The following is a 14,505-nucleotide window of genomic DNA, read 5'->3' as shown; positions in this document are numbered from 1 at the left end:
TTGCTCTTTATTTGCAAGCGTTCAAGTGATAGACCACCTTCCAATATAATCAGCTGACCCAAAACGGAATATCTGTTACGGAAATAAAAAATCTTCTTTCTCTTATGTGCATTTCCTTCTCAAATGTGGGTTTGGGGACAAGGATAGAGTGATATATATATAAATAAAAAAAACCCAGAAAATTCGGCTCCATTATTTCCATAAATTGAACTTTTTAACATTGCATAATTAATGGTTACTGAAATATCTGGCTGCGCCCTTTAAGGCCTTGCCTTCAGTCATATTAAAACATACATTGAAGTATGTCTATTATAACAATGTGTGATGGCTTTAATCAATGACGACTTGGGAGAATTAACTGTAAATACTCGTTTCGCTTGGCAGTGAGAGAAAAACAACCATCTTTTCTCATTTCAGAACTTTTATTCCTCTCTCACGGGAGAGCTCTACAAAAGGGAAGATAATCATTATGAAAGAAACATTCTGAATTACAAATAAAGGGAGATAATCCATTGTGATACAATGACATTTAAACGTGCATACGTACTCATGTGGATGGTTATAATATATATATTTACCATATACATGTATATAACAAATGGCTCGCCTTACTAGCAAGATGACCGCTCTGCAGCTTCTGCCAAGCTCTTCTTGTTCTTCATTCCTGTCACCTTAAGTTTCTGCGGCCGTTTTCATGTCAATCGGGCAGCGAAACTTCCGTTGCCTTGTCATCGCTATCTTTATCATCTTCATAATTTTATTTCTCATGGTACATGAACTCTATTGCGACGAGAAGTTTGGATTTCACGACAACTGTTTCAAGGAATCATGGAACGGTTCTTGTCCAGGTCTATCGTCAATCCGTGATTCAAATTGGAAGAGTCGCTCTGTTTAACACACTCAATAGAAGGCTTTTCCGTCTTTCTGCCTCTGTGAAGTTAGTGAGTGGTCTCAGTTCAATGCCTTCTTAAGCTAATACGGGACTTATATTGGTAATGTGGCGCCTGTAGTGAGGGGAGGGGAGATAACTCCGTCTGATCAGAATGGGTATGACTGGATGTAAGGGTGAACAAATAATGTAAACGTATATTATCAAAATGTAAAATATATTGTGCCTTAAATGTGACGCTTTGATAAAATATTTGAATTGAATTTGAGCTGTAAGAGATCAAATTCTGCCTGTGTCTTATTCTGTTATTGTCAATGAGGTCTATCTGATTCCGGAGACGGAACCATTGACATTTAACGAACAAGTTAGACATTGCACTATTGGGTTCGCTCGGTTTACACTTTGATATCGGAAACTGAGATATGATGCATTTGGTCACGGACAACTTCGTAAATAATTTGATAAAACAATTTTATTCATATTTTATAGCAGAACTATCGTTGTATCATCCTTCATACTACAGGGGTTCCGATCACTTACGATCTCTACACCCCTGGGCTATCTCATAGTAAATTTGGAGGCAGCTCAGCGAACCAATCATAGGCCTGAAAAGATTTCCTTTGAAGACTACAGTGAGAGCGACGCCTAACATCAAAGCCACACAGTCAACCACAGTGTACCGTTTTACGGCTCTTTTGATGTACAACAAACGACTAAATTACCTGTTCTGTTCTGTTGCCTCCGATTTTACTACGAAATAGTCCAGGGGTGCAGAGATCGTAAGTGATAGGAACCCCTGGATTATCGAGGATGTCATTATATTAAAATAAGAACTATTCTGTCATTTTTATTAATTTGATGTTGTGCAAATACGACAAACAAAAGCTTATTTTAATCTGATTTTAGTAGCCATTTTTTCCGCATCTTGAGTTTAGTATCTTGGATGATTTTATCCCAATATTACTTGATTACAGTGTTTTAGGTTTACAGTGTTTTACCTAAAACACTACCTTTTAAAAGGACAATTCAATTAGGCTTATTATGATACATAACCATGAGGCAAAAATACCTTAAAAGCTTAGGATAATGGTCCACATTGTACTTGTCTGTTCGTTGACGATAGTCCACATTGTACTTGTCTGTCTATTGACGATAGTCCACATTGTCCTTGTCTGTTTGTTGACGATAGTCCATATTGTCCTTGTCTGTCTATTGACGATAGTCCACATTGTACTTGTCTGTCTATTGACGATAGTCCACATTGTACTTGTCTGTTTGTTGACGATAGTCCACATTGTACTTGTCTGTCTATTGACGATAGTCCACGTTGTACTTGTCTGTCTATTGACGATAGTCCACATTGTACTTGTCTGTCTATTGACGATAGTCCACATTGTACTTGTCTGTCTATTGACGATAGTCCACATTGTACTTGTCAGTCTATTGACGATAGTCCACGTTGTACTTGTCTGTCTATTGACGATAATCCACATTATACTTGTCTGTCTATTGACGATAGTCCACATTGTACTTGTCTGTCTATTGACGATAGTCCACATTGTACTTGTCTGTCTATTGACGATAGTCCACATTGTACTTGTCTGTCTATTGACGATAGTCCATGTTGTACTTGTCTGTCTATTGACGATAGTACACGTTGTACTTGTCGGTCTATTGACGATAGTCCACATTGTACTTGTCTGTCTATTGACGATAGTCCACATTGTACTTGTCTGTCTATTGACGATAGTCCACATTGTACTTGTCTGTCTATTGACGATAGTCCACATTGTACTTGTCTGTTTGTTGACGATAGTCCACATTGTACTTGTCTGTCTATTGACGATAGTCCACATTGTACTTGTCTGTAATTTGACAATCTTCCACAATGTACTTGTCTGTTTGTTGACGAAAGTCCACATTGTACTTGTCTGTAATTTGACAATATTCCACATTGTACTTGTCTGTTTGTTGACGATAGTACACATTGTACTTGTCTGTTTGTTGACGATAGTCCACATTGTACTTGTCTGTAATTTGACAATATTCCACATTGTACTTGTCTGTCTATTGACGATAGTCCACATTGTACTTGTCTGTTTGTTGACGATAGTCCACATTGTACTTGTCTGTCTATTGACGATAGTCCACATTGTACTTGTCAGTCTATTGACGATAGTCCACATTGTACTTCTCTGTAATTTGACAATATTCCACGTTGTACTTGTCTGTCTATTCACGATAGTCCACATTGTACTTTTCTGTTTGTTGACGATAGTCCACATTGTACTTATCTGTAATTCGACAATATTCCACATTGTACTTGTCTGTAATCCGACAATATTCCACATTGTACTTGTCTGTCTATTGACGATTGTCCACATTGTACTTGTCTTTAATTTGACAATAGTCCATATTGCACTTGTCTGTAACTTGACTATAGTCAATATTGTACTTGTCTATAATTTGACAATAGTCAATATTGTACTTGTCTATAATTTGACAATAGTCAATATTGTACTTGTCTATAATTTGACAATAGTCAATATTGTACTTGTCTATAATTTGACAATAGTCAATATTGTACTTGTTTATAATTTGACAATAGTCCATATTGTACTTGTCTATAATTTGACAATAGTCCATATTGTACTTGTCTGTGATTTGACTAATTTGACTATAGTCAATATTGTACTTGTCTATAATTTGACAATAGTCAATATTGTACTTGTTTATAATTTGACAATAGTCCATATTGTACTTGTCTATAATTTGACAATAGTCCATATTGTACTTGTCTGTGATTTGACAATAGTCAATATTGTACTTGTCTATAATTTGACAATAGTCAATATTGTACTTGTCTATAATTTGACAATAGTCAATATTGTACTTGTCTATAATTTGACAATAGTCAATATTGTACTTGTCTATAATTTGACAATAGTCAATATTGTACTTGTCTATAATTTGACAATAGTCAATATTGTACTTGTCTATAATTTAACAATAGTCAATATTGTACTCGTCTATAATTTGACAATAGTCAATATTGTACTTGTCTATAATTTGACAATAGTCGATATTGTACTTGTTTATGATTTGACAATAGTCCATATTGTACTCGTCTATAATTTGACAATAGTCAATATTGTACTTGTCTATAATTTGACAATAGTCGATATTGTACTTGTCTATAATTTGACAATAGTCGATATTGTACTTGTTTATGATTTGACAACAGTCCATATTGTACTCGTCTATAATTTGACAATAGTCAATATTGTACTTGTCTATAATTTGACAATAGTCGATATTGTACTTGTCTATAATTTGACAATAGTCGATATTGTACTTGTCTATAATTTGACAATTGTCATTATTGTACTTGTCTATAATTTGACAATAGTCGATATTGTACTTGTCTATAATTTGACAATAGTCAATATTGTACTTGTCTATAATTTGACAATAGTCAATATTGTACTTGTCTATAATTTGACAATAGTCAATATTGTACTTGTCTATAATTTGACAATAGTCAATATTGTACTCGTCTATAATTTGACAATAGTCCATATTTTACTTGTCTATAATTTGACAATAGTCAATATTGTACTTGTCTATAATTTGACTATAGTCAATATTGTACTTGTCTATAATTTGACAATAGTCAATATTGTACTTGTCTATAATTTAACAATAGTCAATATTGTACTCGTCTATAATTTGACAATAGTCAATATTGTACTTGTCTATAATTTGACAATAGTCCATATTGTACTCGTCTATAATTTGACAATAGTCCATATTGACAATTGTCCACGCGTATATTGTATTTAGTAGTGAGCGTCGTGGGGATGCTGGACTTGATAAATTCATTAACGCCTCTATTGTTATCTGCTTTTGTGTGTAGTTATTGGTTGTTACGTCATATATTTGGGATTGTTACGTCATGTATTTGGGAGTGTTAAGTATTTATTCTTCTGAGGTTTCAGTCCCGTTGAAGTCTCGTTTCGACAAAGATCAAAGAAGTTATAAGATTTTCAAATATATTTTATCAATATCTGTAGCAAGTTGCCAGATGCAAATTTTGTCAAAAATTTACATTTCTATTTTCAGTAGATTTTTTTATACAGGGATTTTAAGAAATGGCCCATTTGGCGGCCATTTTGAAATTGTGTCTTTTCCTCTTTGAGTAGAGCCATAGTTTAACCATTTTTTACTGAAATTGTTTTTACTTAAATCATCACTGCACCAGCATTTTTAGCTGTATCTAGCTAATTTTTGCTGTTAATCTTTACTAGGTTTGTGGTTATTAAAATATTGAGCATTATTGCGTGAAGTGATACGCTTCTGTCACTTTATTCTTTTATATTTTACTCTAAAATACTGAAAAATAACACATATTCAAATGGAGCAAATAAGTAAGCACACTGACCCCCCATTTTTCTGCCTAATTTAGAAAGAAAAACCCATTCCCTATTGATATGCAAAATATTTACAAAAGTTTAACACCACAACTGTTTCTATAAAGGGTTAAATTTGGCAAAAATGCCTGAAAATGGTGTATTTTGTAGCTCAAAATTAAGGGGTAGGGGTAGCATATGTTGTTATTCTGAGAAAAAATATGAGTCTTATTAATCAAAACTTGTATATTTTTAAAGAAGACTACAGAAAAATAAATTCTTCAAACTTCCATACATATCAAACATCTCATTAGGAAATTATGGCTTTAAACTCTTGTGTATATGGTCAAAACGGCAAAAATCCCAAAAAATCTAAGATTTTGTCAATTTGGTATCTTTGAGTGACAATAGCTCAAAAACAAGCACACCGACATATGTTTTTTCTTCCATTTTCTTGTATGGTATGAACTCCTATTTTCAAAAATCTATATGAGAAAAAAAGTTTAATACAAGAAAATTTTGACTTCTCAGAGGTGTACATCATTAAGTCATGTAGTTGGGAGTGTTACGTCATGTATTTAGGAGTGTTACGTCATGTGTTTGGGAGTGTTACGTCATGTATTTGAGAGTGTAAAGTCATGTATTTGGGAGTGTTACGTCATGTATTTAGGAGTGTTACGTCATGTATTTAGGAGTGTTACGTCATGTGTTTGGGAGTGTTACGTCATGTGTTTGGGAGTGTTACGTCATGTATTTGGGAGTGTAAAGTCATGTATTTGGGAGTGTTACGTAATGTATTTGAGAGTGTTACGTCATGTATTTGACGTGAATTTCGCTCAAAAAATAAAATGATAACGACACAATGGATACCTAACTCGCTGGCGGGGGGAGGGTGGTAGATAACTCTCTAATATACAAGGCAGCTGAATTGTATGGGAGTATTTTGTCGTAGTGCAAGTCGGTTACATGTGGAGAAATCATATCTATCAAGACATTTCTCTCACAATAGACATGTCAGGGATATGATAAAGAAACTAAATTCATGTTATTTTTTGTAAAAGTTTAAATTTATTTTAAAACATCTTAATCAAAATAATATAAACAAATGTTTTGCGTAAAACAATGTCCAGTTAGATCAGCACTAATTTCTTTACATAGCACTTTGACGTCATTGTTAGTGACGTCATATCAGTTTCTTGCTATTTACACGGATTGCCTCCCCTGGTATCCTTGCTGGTGACGTCAAAGTAGGCATAATTAACAGGATTGTCTCCCTTGGTACCTTGACATCATTGTTTTGACGTCCTATTATATTAATTTACACGATTGTCTCTCTTGGTTTCTTCAATAAGCGAGAAAATGACACGGTTTTGTCGAGTCCAGTACTTTGAAAATCCACCTTGGCAGCAACCTAGAAATAAACAGAAAAGTCAAAACTTAGAACATACACAAGATGTAGAAAATGGAGAAACACCATATATGGCATTATAACAAGGGACTCTAGATGTGACAATGGTATGATATGGTACCGTATACTTAAGTGGATTGAATTCCAACAGAACAATTTTGGAGAGAAATTATGAACTTAAGTTTATTTACCTTTTTCAAAACGACGTTGGCGATGTTCTGGTTGTACATATGACTTGGTGACGTCATTAGATGATGAAGGTCGTTGCCAGATGCTACACACCTTTCTACGTAATCCCAGCATGCCATTTTTAAGTCCGTTAACCCAAATTCTTCAGCCCCGCAGAGTAAACCTGAAGGAATTAAGATAAACCTATGTATATTTTTAATTTACGAAATACGATAAATAATGATTCAAATATTGTATGCGATATGGAAACGAATCACATCAACTCAAACAAATGAAATACGACAATACACGTTTATGTTAGGTGCCGTGTGGCCATGGAGTGGTGCTTTCTAGGCAATTCGGAGCCTTCGGCAATTTCCGTAAACGATAAAATAAGAATTTTTTCGTTTACGGAACGTGCCGAAGGTTCCTGATTAGTATTTTGGGTCGAGTTGCTGGGTTATGGCAGTAATTAGGGGAGACTACTCTAGCACAACTTTCGAGCTGCAATTTTACTCACCAATAACGGACGAGGAGTCCACATTGACTGTTCCACTGTGAACGAATTGTATTATCTTTCGGAATACCTCTGCCTCGTAGGTATCGATGTGGATAGTAAGACGTTCAGGCGTTTTCTGCTTCTTTGATTTGATTTGTTTAGATGATTGTGCTTTCTCTGCCTTCAGTATCATTGCGTATAAAACCCTTTAAGGAAACAAAGAAAAGTTCTTAAAATAGGGTTCTACTTTAGAAGAAATAGTTATCATAACAGCATGACTTTACAAATAACGATAATTACAACTCGATCCCTAATCTAGCCTCTTAAAATAAAACATTCAAAGAAAAAAAATGTCCTTTTCCACTGGAATATGCATTAATTATCTAGGTTCTTTTGTTACTCTTTGTGGGTTTGCTTTTTTTTCTTCAAAGCAATACAACGGTATTTTATAATTAAATTATGATTAAGCTCACGATGATATGCATTATTTACCTGCTGCGCGTGCCGAGAATGGCCTTGACCCCATGGATTGGGATTTTGTTTGACCCCACGAGGAATGTAACGTCACATAACTCCGGCAGGGAGAGGATGTACTTGAGGCTATCACAGAGGTTGTTTGTACTAGTAAATCTCTCGCCATCGTCGATTTCGTCCTCGCTGTCATCCGAATCCTCGCTGTCGCTCTCCTCCGAATACTCACTCAGACAATCAGAATCTGTGTCACTGTCAGACAAAAGCAGAGGATTGTTGTAAAAATGCGCAACATCCGGTTCCGGCTTGGAATTTCTTGAATATTTGATAGTCTCGTTTCCGGTCTGTGAGTCTGCGTCCGAATCATATATACTTCCGGAATCATAACCAGACGATACACCTGTCATAAAAGGAAGTACAAACTGAATGTAACATTTCTTTCCCACTTAAGTACATGTATATTAGAAATAAAGCTATTAAATAACAATCTTTGTTTTTATTAACTTCAAAAAAAGGGGTCGGAGAACTACATAAATGTTCAATTAATAAACTAACTCTCTTTACAATAGATCAGAACATGGTCTAGTTTTGTAATAATAACATTTCCTAAAATTTCTTTCGATAATAGAAATACATCAGGTACATATGTACATTATCTTAAAGATGCTCCAACGCCGACAGACCATAAATGATATTCATCAATTTAACAATAATTGGTGTCTTATCGTATATATATATATCTAATTAACACAAAAAATAAAAATAAATAATTTATTTTCCTTTGGTGCATGCGCAATCAGTACATCATTCCATATGGGATATAGTGCCAAGGAATTTTTTCGGGATGCAATTAATTATTTTTCATATTTTTAACTTTAAGTAAAATTAGAAGCTCAAACTTTTCAAAGGTGGTAATGGTGTAAAGTAAGTAACTTTTGTAACTGAAGAAAAATGCTAAATCGTCTGATCCTGTTTTTGATAGTGAAAAAATAACATTTGTCAGCGGTGGAGCATCTTTAAAAACAATTATTTAAATGAAAGTAACCAATTTTCTCTAAAGGAAGAATAAATGAATTATTGCATGAATGAATGAATGAATGAATGAATGAATGAATTAATTATTGCATGACCGAATGAATGAATGTATTAATGAATGAATGAATGAATGAATGAATGAATGAATGAATGAATGAATGAATGAATTAATTAATTAATCATTGAATGATTGGATAAATGCGTGAATAAATAAATAAATTACCTCCGTCAGATTCACCGTAGCACACTTGCAGTTCGTCGTTTTCTAAGAGATGAGCAGAAGAAGTATTGCACACAGTTGAAAATGCCATGTTTAGATCGTGATGTCCGTAGATGTCGACTGTGGGTTAGTATATCTGGTCAGCACGTGTATGTTGGTTTATATACATCTTACGTACTGCTGTGACACTCTGTCGTATCTCACTGGATCTTCTCATCAAAAATGTCAAACTGGGGTAAAAACACCATGAACATTGTTTTAGGGTTCTTAGACACAACGCTGTGTACCTGTTTACTCGTGACGTCACGCCAGGTGAGTTGTTTTCGTTCACACCTGAGCGTGTGATACTTACCGCGTGATCACCGGTCGGTCAGTCCGTTACGGCCATTTAGGCGTGACATTTGACCACTTATATGACGTCACTGACATTACTCGACTGTGTCGTCGTTTGCGCGTGAGTTGAGCAGAGTGGTTTTTCAGTTGTAAACTACTACCATTTTTGACATCTTGTTCGATAAAATTATTTCTCGACAGTCGATAAAGTATTACAGATAAGTACTTTTATCAGATCAGGATACTTATGAAATAAAGATTAAATTGTATCCTTCATAATTTAAACTGGTTGTTAAATTACAAGTATGTTACAATGCAGTTTATAAAGTAAAATTTGACGGACTATTTATAAATCGTGGAGTAATTTTACAGATATAGTTCGTGCTTCAGCTAAACAAATTACACAAATTCTAATTGACTTTTTGATCATTTTAATTTTTCCTTTTTTTCTTTCTTTCATTTTTCTTTCTGTTTTATCTCTGTTTTTATATATGATCTTTGATTGGGATAAAATATTTGTTGTACATTTATGTCGCTTTAATACAATTATTAGCCCTCGAGAAAATAGGTCTTTCCAGGGTTTGATTTGATTTGATTTGATTTGTTTAACGTCCTATCAACAGCCAGGGTCATTTAAGGACGTGCCAGGTTTGTTGGTGGAGGAAAGCCGGAGAACCCGGAGAATAACCACCGAACAGCGGTCAGTACCTGGCAACTGCCCCACATGGAATTCGACCTCGCGACCAAGAGGTGGAGGGCATGTGATGATATGTCGGTACATCTTAACCACTCGGCCATCGCGGCCCCAAAGAGACAATTACATATGTTTCTCTCTAAAAGTCAAAACCGTGTATCTATATTTGTCTCTCTAAATGTCAAAACCGTGTATCTGTCTTTTTCTCACCACAGAACAAAACCGTGTATCTGTATTTGTCTCTCTAAATGTCAAAACCGTGTAACTGACTTTGTCTCTGTAAATGTCAAAACCGTGTATCTGACTTTGTCTCTGTAAAAGTCAAAACCGTGTATCTGACCTTGTCTTACTAAAGGACAAACCCGTGTATCTGTCTTTGTCTTACTAAAGAACAAAACCGTGTATCTGTCTTTGTCTTACTAAAGGACAAACCCGTGTATCTGTCTTTGTCTTACCAAAGAACAAAACCGTGCATCTGTCTTTGTCTTACTAAAGGACAAACCCGTGTATCTGTCTTTGTCTTACCAAAGAACAAAACCGTGTATCTGTCTTTGTCTTACTAAAGGACAAACCCGTGTATCTGTCTTTGTCTTAACAAAGAAAAAAACCGTGCATCTGTCATTGTCTTGTCTTACTAAAGGACAAACCCGTGTATCTGTCTTTGTCTTAACAAAGAAAAAAAACCGTGCATCTGTCATTGTCTTACTAAAGGACAAACCCGTGTATCTGTCTTTGTCTTACTAAAGGACAAAACCGTGTATCTGTCTTTGTCTTACTAAAGGACAAACCCGTGTATCTGTCTTTGTCTTACTAAAGGACAAACCCGTGTATCTGTCTTTGTCTTACTAAAGGACAAACCCGTGTATCTGTCTTTGTCTTACTAAAGGACAAACCCGTGTATCTGTCTTTGTCTTAACAAAGAAAAAAACCGTGTATCTGTCTTTGTCTTACTAAAGGACAAACCCGTGTATCTGTCTTTGTCTCACCAAAGGACAAAACCGTGTATCTGTCTTTGTTTTACTAAAGGACAAACCCGTGTATCTGTCTTTGTCTCACCAAAGTACAAAACCGTGTATCTGTCTTTGTCTTAACAAAGTACAAAATCGTGTATCTGTCTTTGTTTCACCAAAGTACAAACCCGTGTATCTGTCTTTGTCTTACTAAAGGACAAACCCGTGTATCTGTCTTTGTCTTACTAAAGTACAAAATCGTGTATCTGTCTTTGTCTTACTAAAGGACAAAACCGTGTATCTGTTTTTGTCTTAACAAAGTACAAAACCGTGTATCTGTCTTTGTCTTAACAAAGTACAAAATCGTGTATCTGTCTTTGTTTCACCAAAGTACAAACCCGTGTATCTGTCTTTGTCTCTAAACCGTGTATCTGTCTTTGTCTTAACAAAGTACAAAATCGTGTATCTGTCTTTGTTTCACCAAAGTACAAACCCGTGTATCTGTCTTTGTCTTACTAAAGTACAAACCCGTGTATCTGTCTTTGTCTTACTAAAGGAAAAACCCGTGTATCTGTCTTTGTCTTAACAAAGAAAAAAACCGTGTATCTGTCTTTGTCTTACTAAAGGACAAACCCGTGTATCTGTCTTTGTCTTACTAAAGGACAAACCCGTGTATCTGTCTTTGTCTTACTAAAGGACAAACCCGTGTTATCTGTCTTTGTCTTACTAAAGGACAAACCCGTGCATCTGTCTTTGTCTTACTAAAGGTTTACAAGACAAACCCGTGTATCTGTCTTTGTCTTACTAAAGAAACAAACCGTGTATCTGTCTTTGTCTTACTAAAGAACAAACCGTGCTATGTCTTTGTCTTACTAAAACTGTCTGCTTTGTCTTTACTAAAGACAAACCCGTGTATCTGTCTTTGTCTTACTAAAGGACAAACCCGTGTATCTGTCTTTGTCTTACTAAAGAACAAAACCGTGTATCTGTCTTTGTCTTACTAAAGGACAAACCCGTGTATCTGTCTTTGTCTTACTAAAGGACAAACCCGTGTATCTGTCTTTGTCTTACTAAAGAACAAACCGTGCATATCTGTCTTTGTCTTACTAAAGAACAAACCGTGCATATCTGTCTTTGTCTTACTAAAGAACAAAACCGTGTATCTGTCTTTGTCTTACTAAAGGACAAACCCGTGCATCTGTCTTTGTCTTACTAAAGGACAAACCCGTGATCTGTCTTTGTCTTACTAAAGAACAAACCCGTGTATCTGTCTTTGTCTTACTAAAGAACAAAACCGTGTATCTGTCTTTGTCTTACTAAAGAACAAACCGTGTATCTGTCTTTGTCTTACTAAAGAACAAAACCGTGTATCTGTCTTTGTCTTACTAAAGGACAAACCCGTGCATCTGTCTTTGTCTTACTAAAGGACAAACCCGTGCATCTGTCTTTGTCTTACTAAAGGACAAACCCGTGCATCTGTCTTTGTCTTACTAAAGGACAAACCCGTGCATCTGTCTTTGTCTTACTAAAGGACAAACCCGTGCATCTGTCTTTGTCTTACTAAAGGACAAACCCGTGCATATGTCTTTGTCTTACTAAAGGACAAACCCGTGTATGTCTTTGTCTTACTAAAGGACAAACCGTGTATCTGTTTTTGTTTCACCAAAGTACAAAACCGTGTATCTGTCTTTGTTTCACCAAAGTACAAAACCGTGTATCTGTCTTTGTTTCACCAAAGTACAAAACCGTGTATCTGTCTTTGTTTCACCAAAGTACAAAACCGTGTATCTGTCTTTTTTTCATCATAGTACAAAACCGTGTATCTGTCTTTGTTTCACCAAAGTACAAAACCGTGTATCTGTCTTTGTTTCACCAAAGTACAAAACCGTGTATCTGTCTTTGTTTCACCAAAGTACAAAACCGTGTATCTGTCTTTGTTTCACCAAAGTACAAAACCGTGTATCTGTCTTTTTTTCATCATAGTACAAAACCGTGTATCTGTCTTTGTTTCACCAAAGTACAAAACCGTGTATCTGTCTTTGTTTCACCAAAGTACAAAACCGTGTATCTGTCTTTGTCTCACCAAAGTACAAAACCGTGTATCTGTCTTTGTCTCACCAAAGTACAAACCCGTGTATCTGTCTTTGTCTTAACAAAGTACAAATCCTTGTATTTGTCTTTGTCTTACCAAAGTACAAAACCGTGTATCTGTTTTTGTTTCACCAAAGTATCAAAACCGTGTATCTGTCTTTGTTTCACCAAAGTACAAAACCGTGTATCTGTCTTTGTCTCACCAAAGTACAAAACCGTGTATCTATCTTTGTCTCACATATTTTGCATGTTTTTTTATTAAAATACCCATATATTTTTCTTTCCCGTCATCGTCAACGAATTCGATTGAACAGCTGATTGCAATCGAGTCATTCATATGTTCCCATCAAAAGTGGGGTCAGCGACTATTCCGTAACAAGAGGCCCAGAGGGCCTGTATCGCTCACCTGGTTTGTAATGCCAAGTAATGTTCTGAATACAAGTTCATTGTTTCACTTCTAAAGGAATTTAAAGATTTACCTCTAAATTCCCTTATGGGCACTACTCTTTCTGCTCCAGGGGGTCAGAGCCAAAATTTATACAAACTCTGATCCCCTTACCCCAAGGATGTTTCTGGTCAAATTTGCTTAGAATCAATGCAGAACTCTATGACTAGTTGCGATTTAAAGGATTTACCTCTATTACCCCAACTTGGCCCCGCCCCTCCTGCCCCTGGGGGGTCAGAGCGAAAATTTATACAAGCTCTGTTCCCCTTCCCCCATGGGTGTTTCTGGCATAATTTGGTTAGAATCCATGCAGAACTCTATGACTAGTAGCGATTTAAATGATTTACCTCTATTTCCCCTATTGGGCCCAACCCTTCCTGCCTCCGAGGGGTCAGAGCCAAAATTTATACAAACTCTGTTCATCTTTCCCAAACAATGTTTCTGGCAAAGTTTGGTTAGAACTCTATGTCTAGTAGCGTTTTAAAGGAAATGTTGATGAACGGACGGGGTGACGGACGACGGACGGAAGGACGGACGGACGGACGGACGGACGACGGACGGACGGACGGACGGAAGGACGGACGGACGGACGGATGACGGACGCCGCGCCATGACATAAGCTCACCGGCTCTTTAGGCCAGGTGAGCTAACAATGGAATTGCCGTATGTGTTGTACTATCATTATACACTGATAATGATGTTACTAGAAAACATGGTTATTCAGTCCATGTCAGTGTAAACTGTAAATATTTCATTATAGATGCGAAATTCCTTGGGATTTCGTTATAAAATTGTAACCAAATGTAAATATAAGCATTGAACGTCTAGCGCGCTTCATGGAATTTGCCTCTGTCCAGTTTGAATTCATATCGGCTATGGATGCCAACTGAAAG

At 35.9% G+C, this 14,505-nt stretch overlaps 1 protein-coding gene across 1 annotated transcript; it reads right to left on the bottom strand.

Annotated features, from left to right (window-relative positions):
- Positions 1–6,416: 6,416 nt before the first annotated feature.
- LOC138306357 (serine-enriched protein-like) lies at positions 6,417–9,620 on the bottom strand. Its single transcript, XM_069246796.1, has 5 exons — positions 9,103–9,620; positions 7,866–8,244; positions 7,395–7,579; positions 6,898–7,058; positions 6,417–6,709 (listed from the first exon to the last, which is right to left on the bottom strand). Exons 1-5 carry the CDS (start codon positions 9,188–9,190, stop codon positions 6,617–6,619), a joined length of 906 nt encoding a protein of 301 aa, XP_069102897.1. The 5' UTR covers positions 9,191–9,620; the 3' UTR covers positions 6,417–6,616.
- Positions 9,621–14,505: the final 4,885 nt, after the last annotated feature.

This window comes from Argopecten irradians, chromosome 13 (genome assembly GCF_041381155.1).
Source record: "Argopecten irradians isolate NY chromosome 13, Ai_NY, whole genome shotgun sequence".
NCBI classification, from domain to species: Eukaryota; Metazoa; Mollusca; class Bivalvia; order Pectinida; family Pectinidae; genus Argopecten; species Argopecten irradians.
This window is presented reverse-complemented; position numbering and strand designations above follow the sequence as displayed.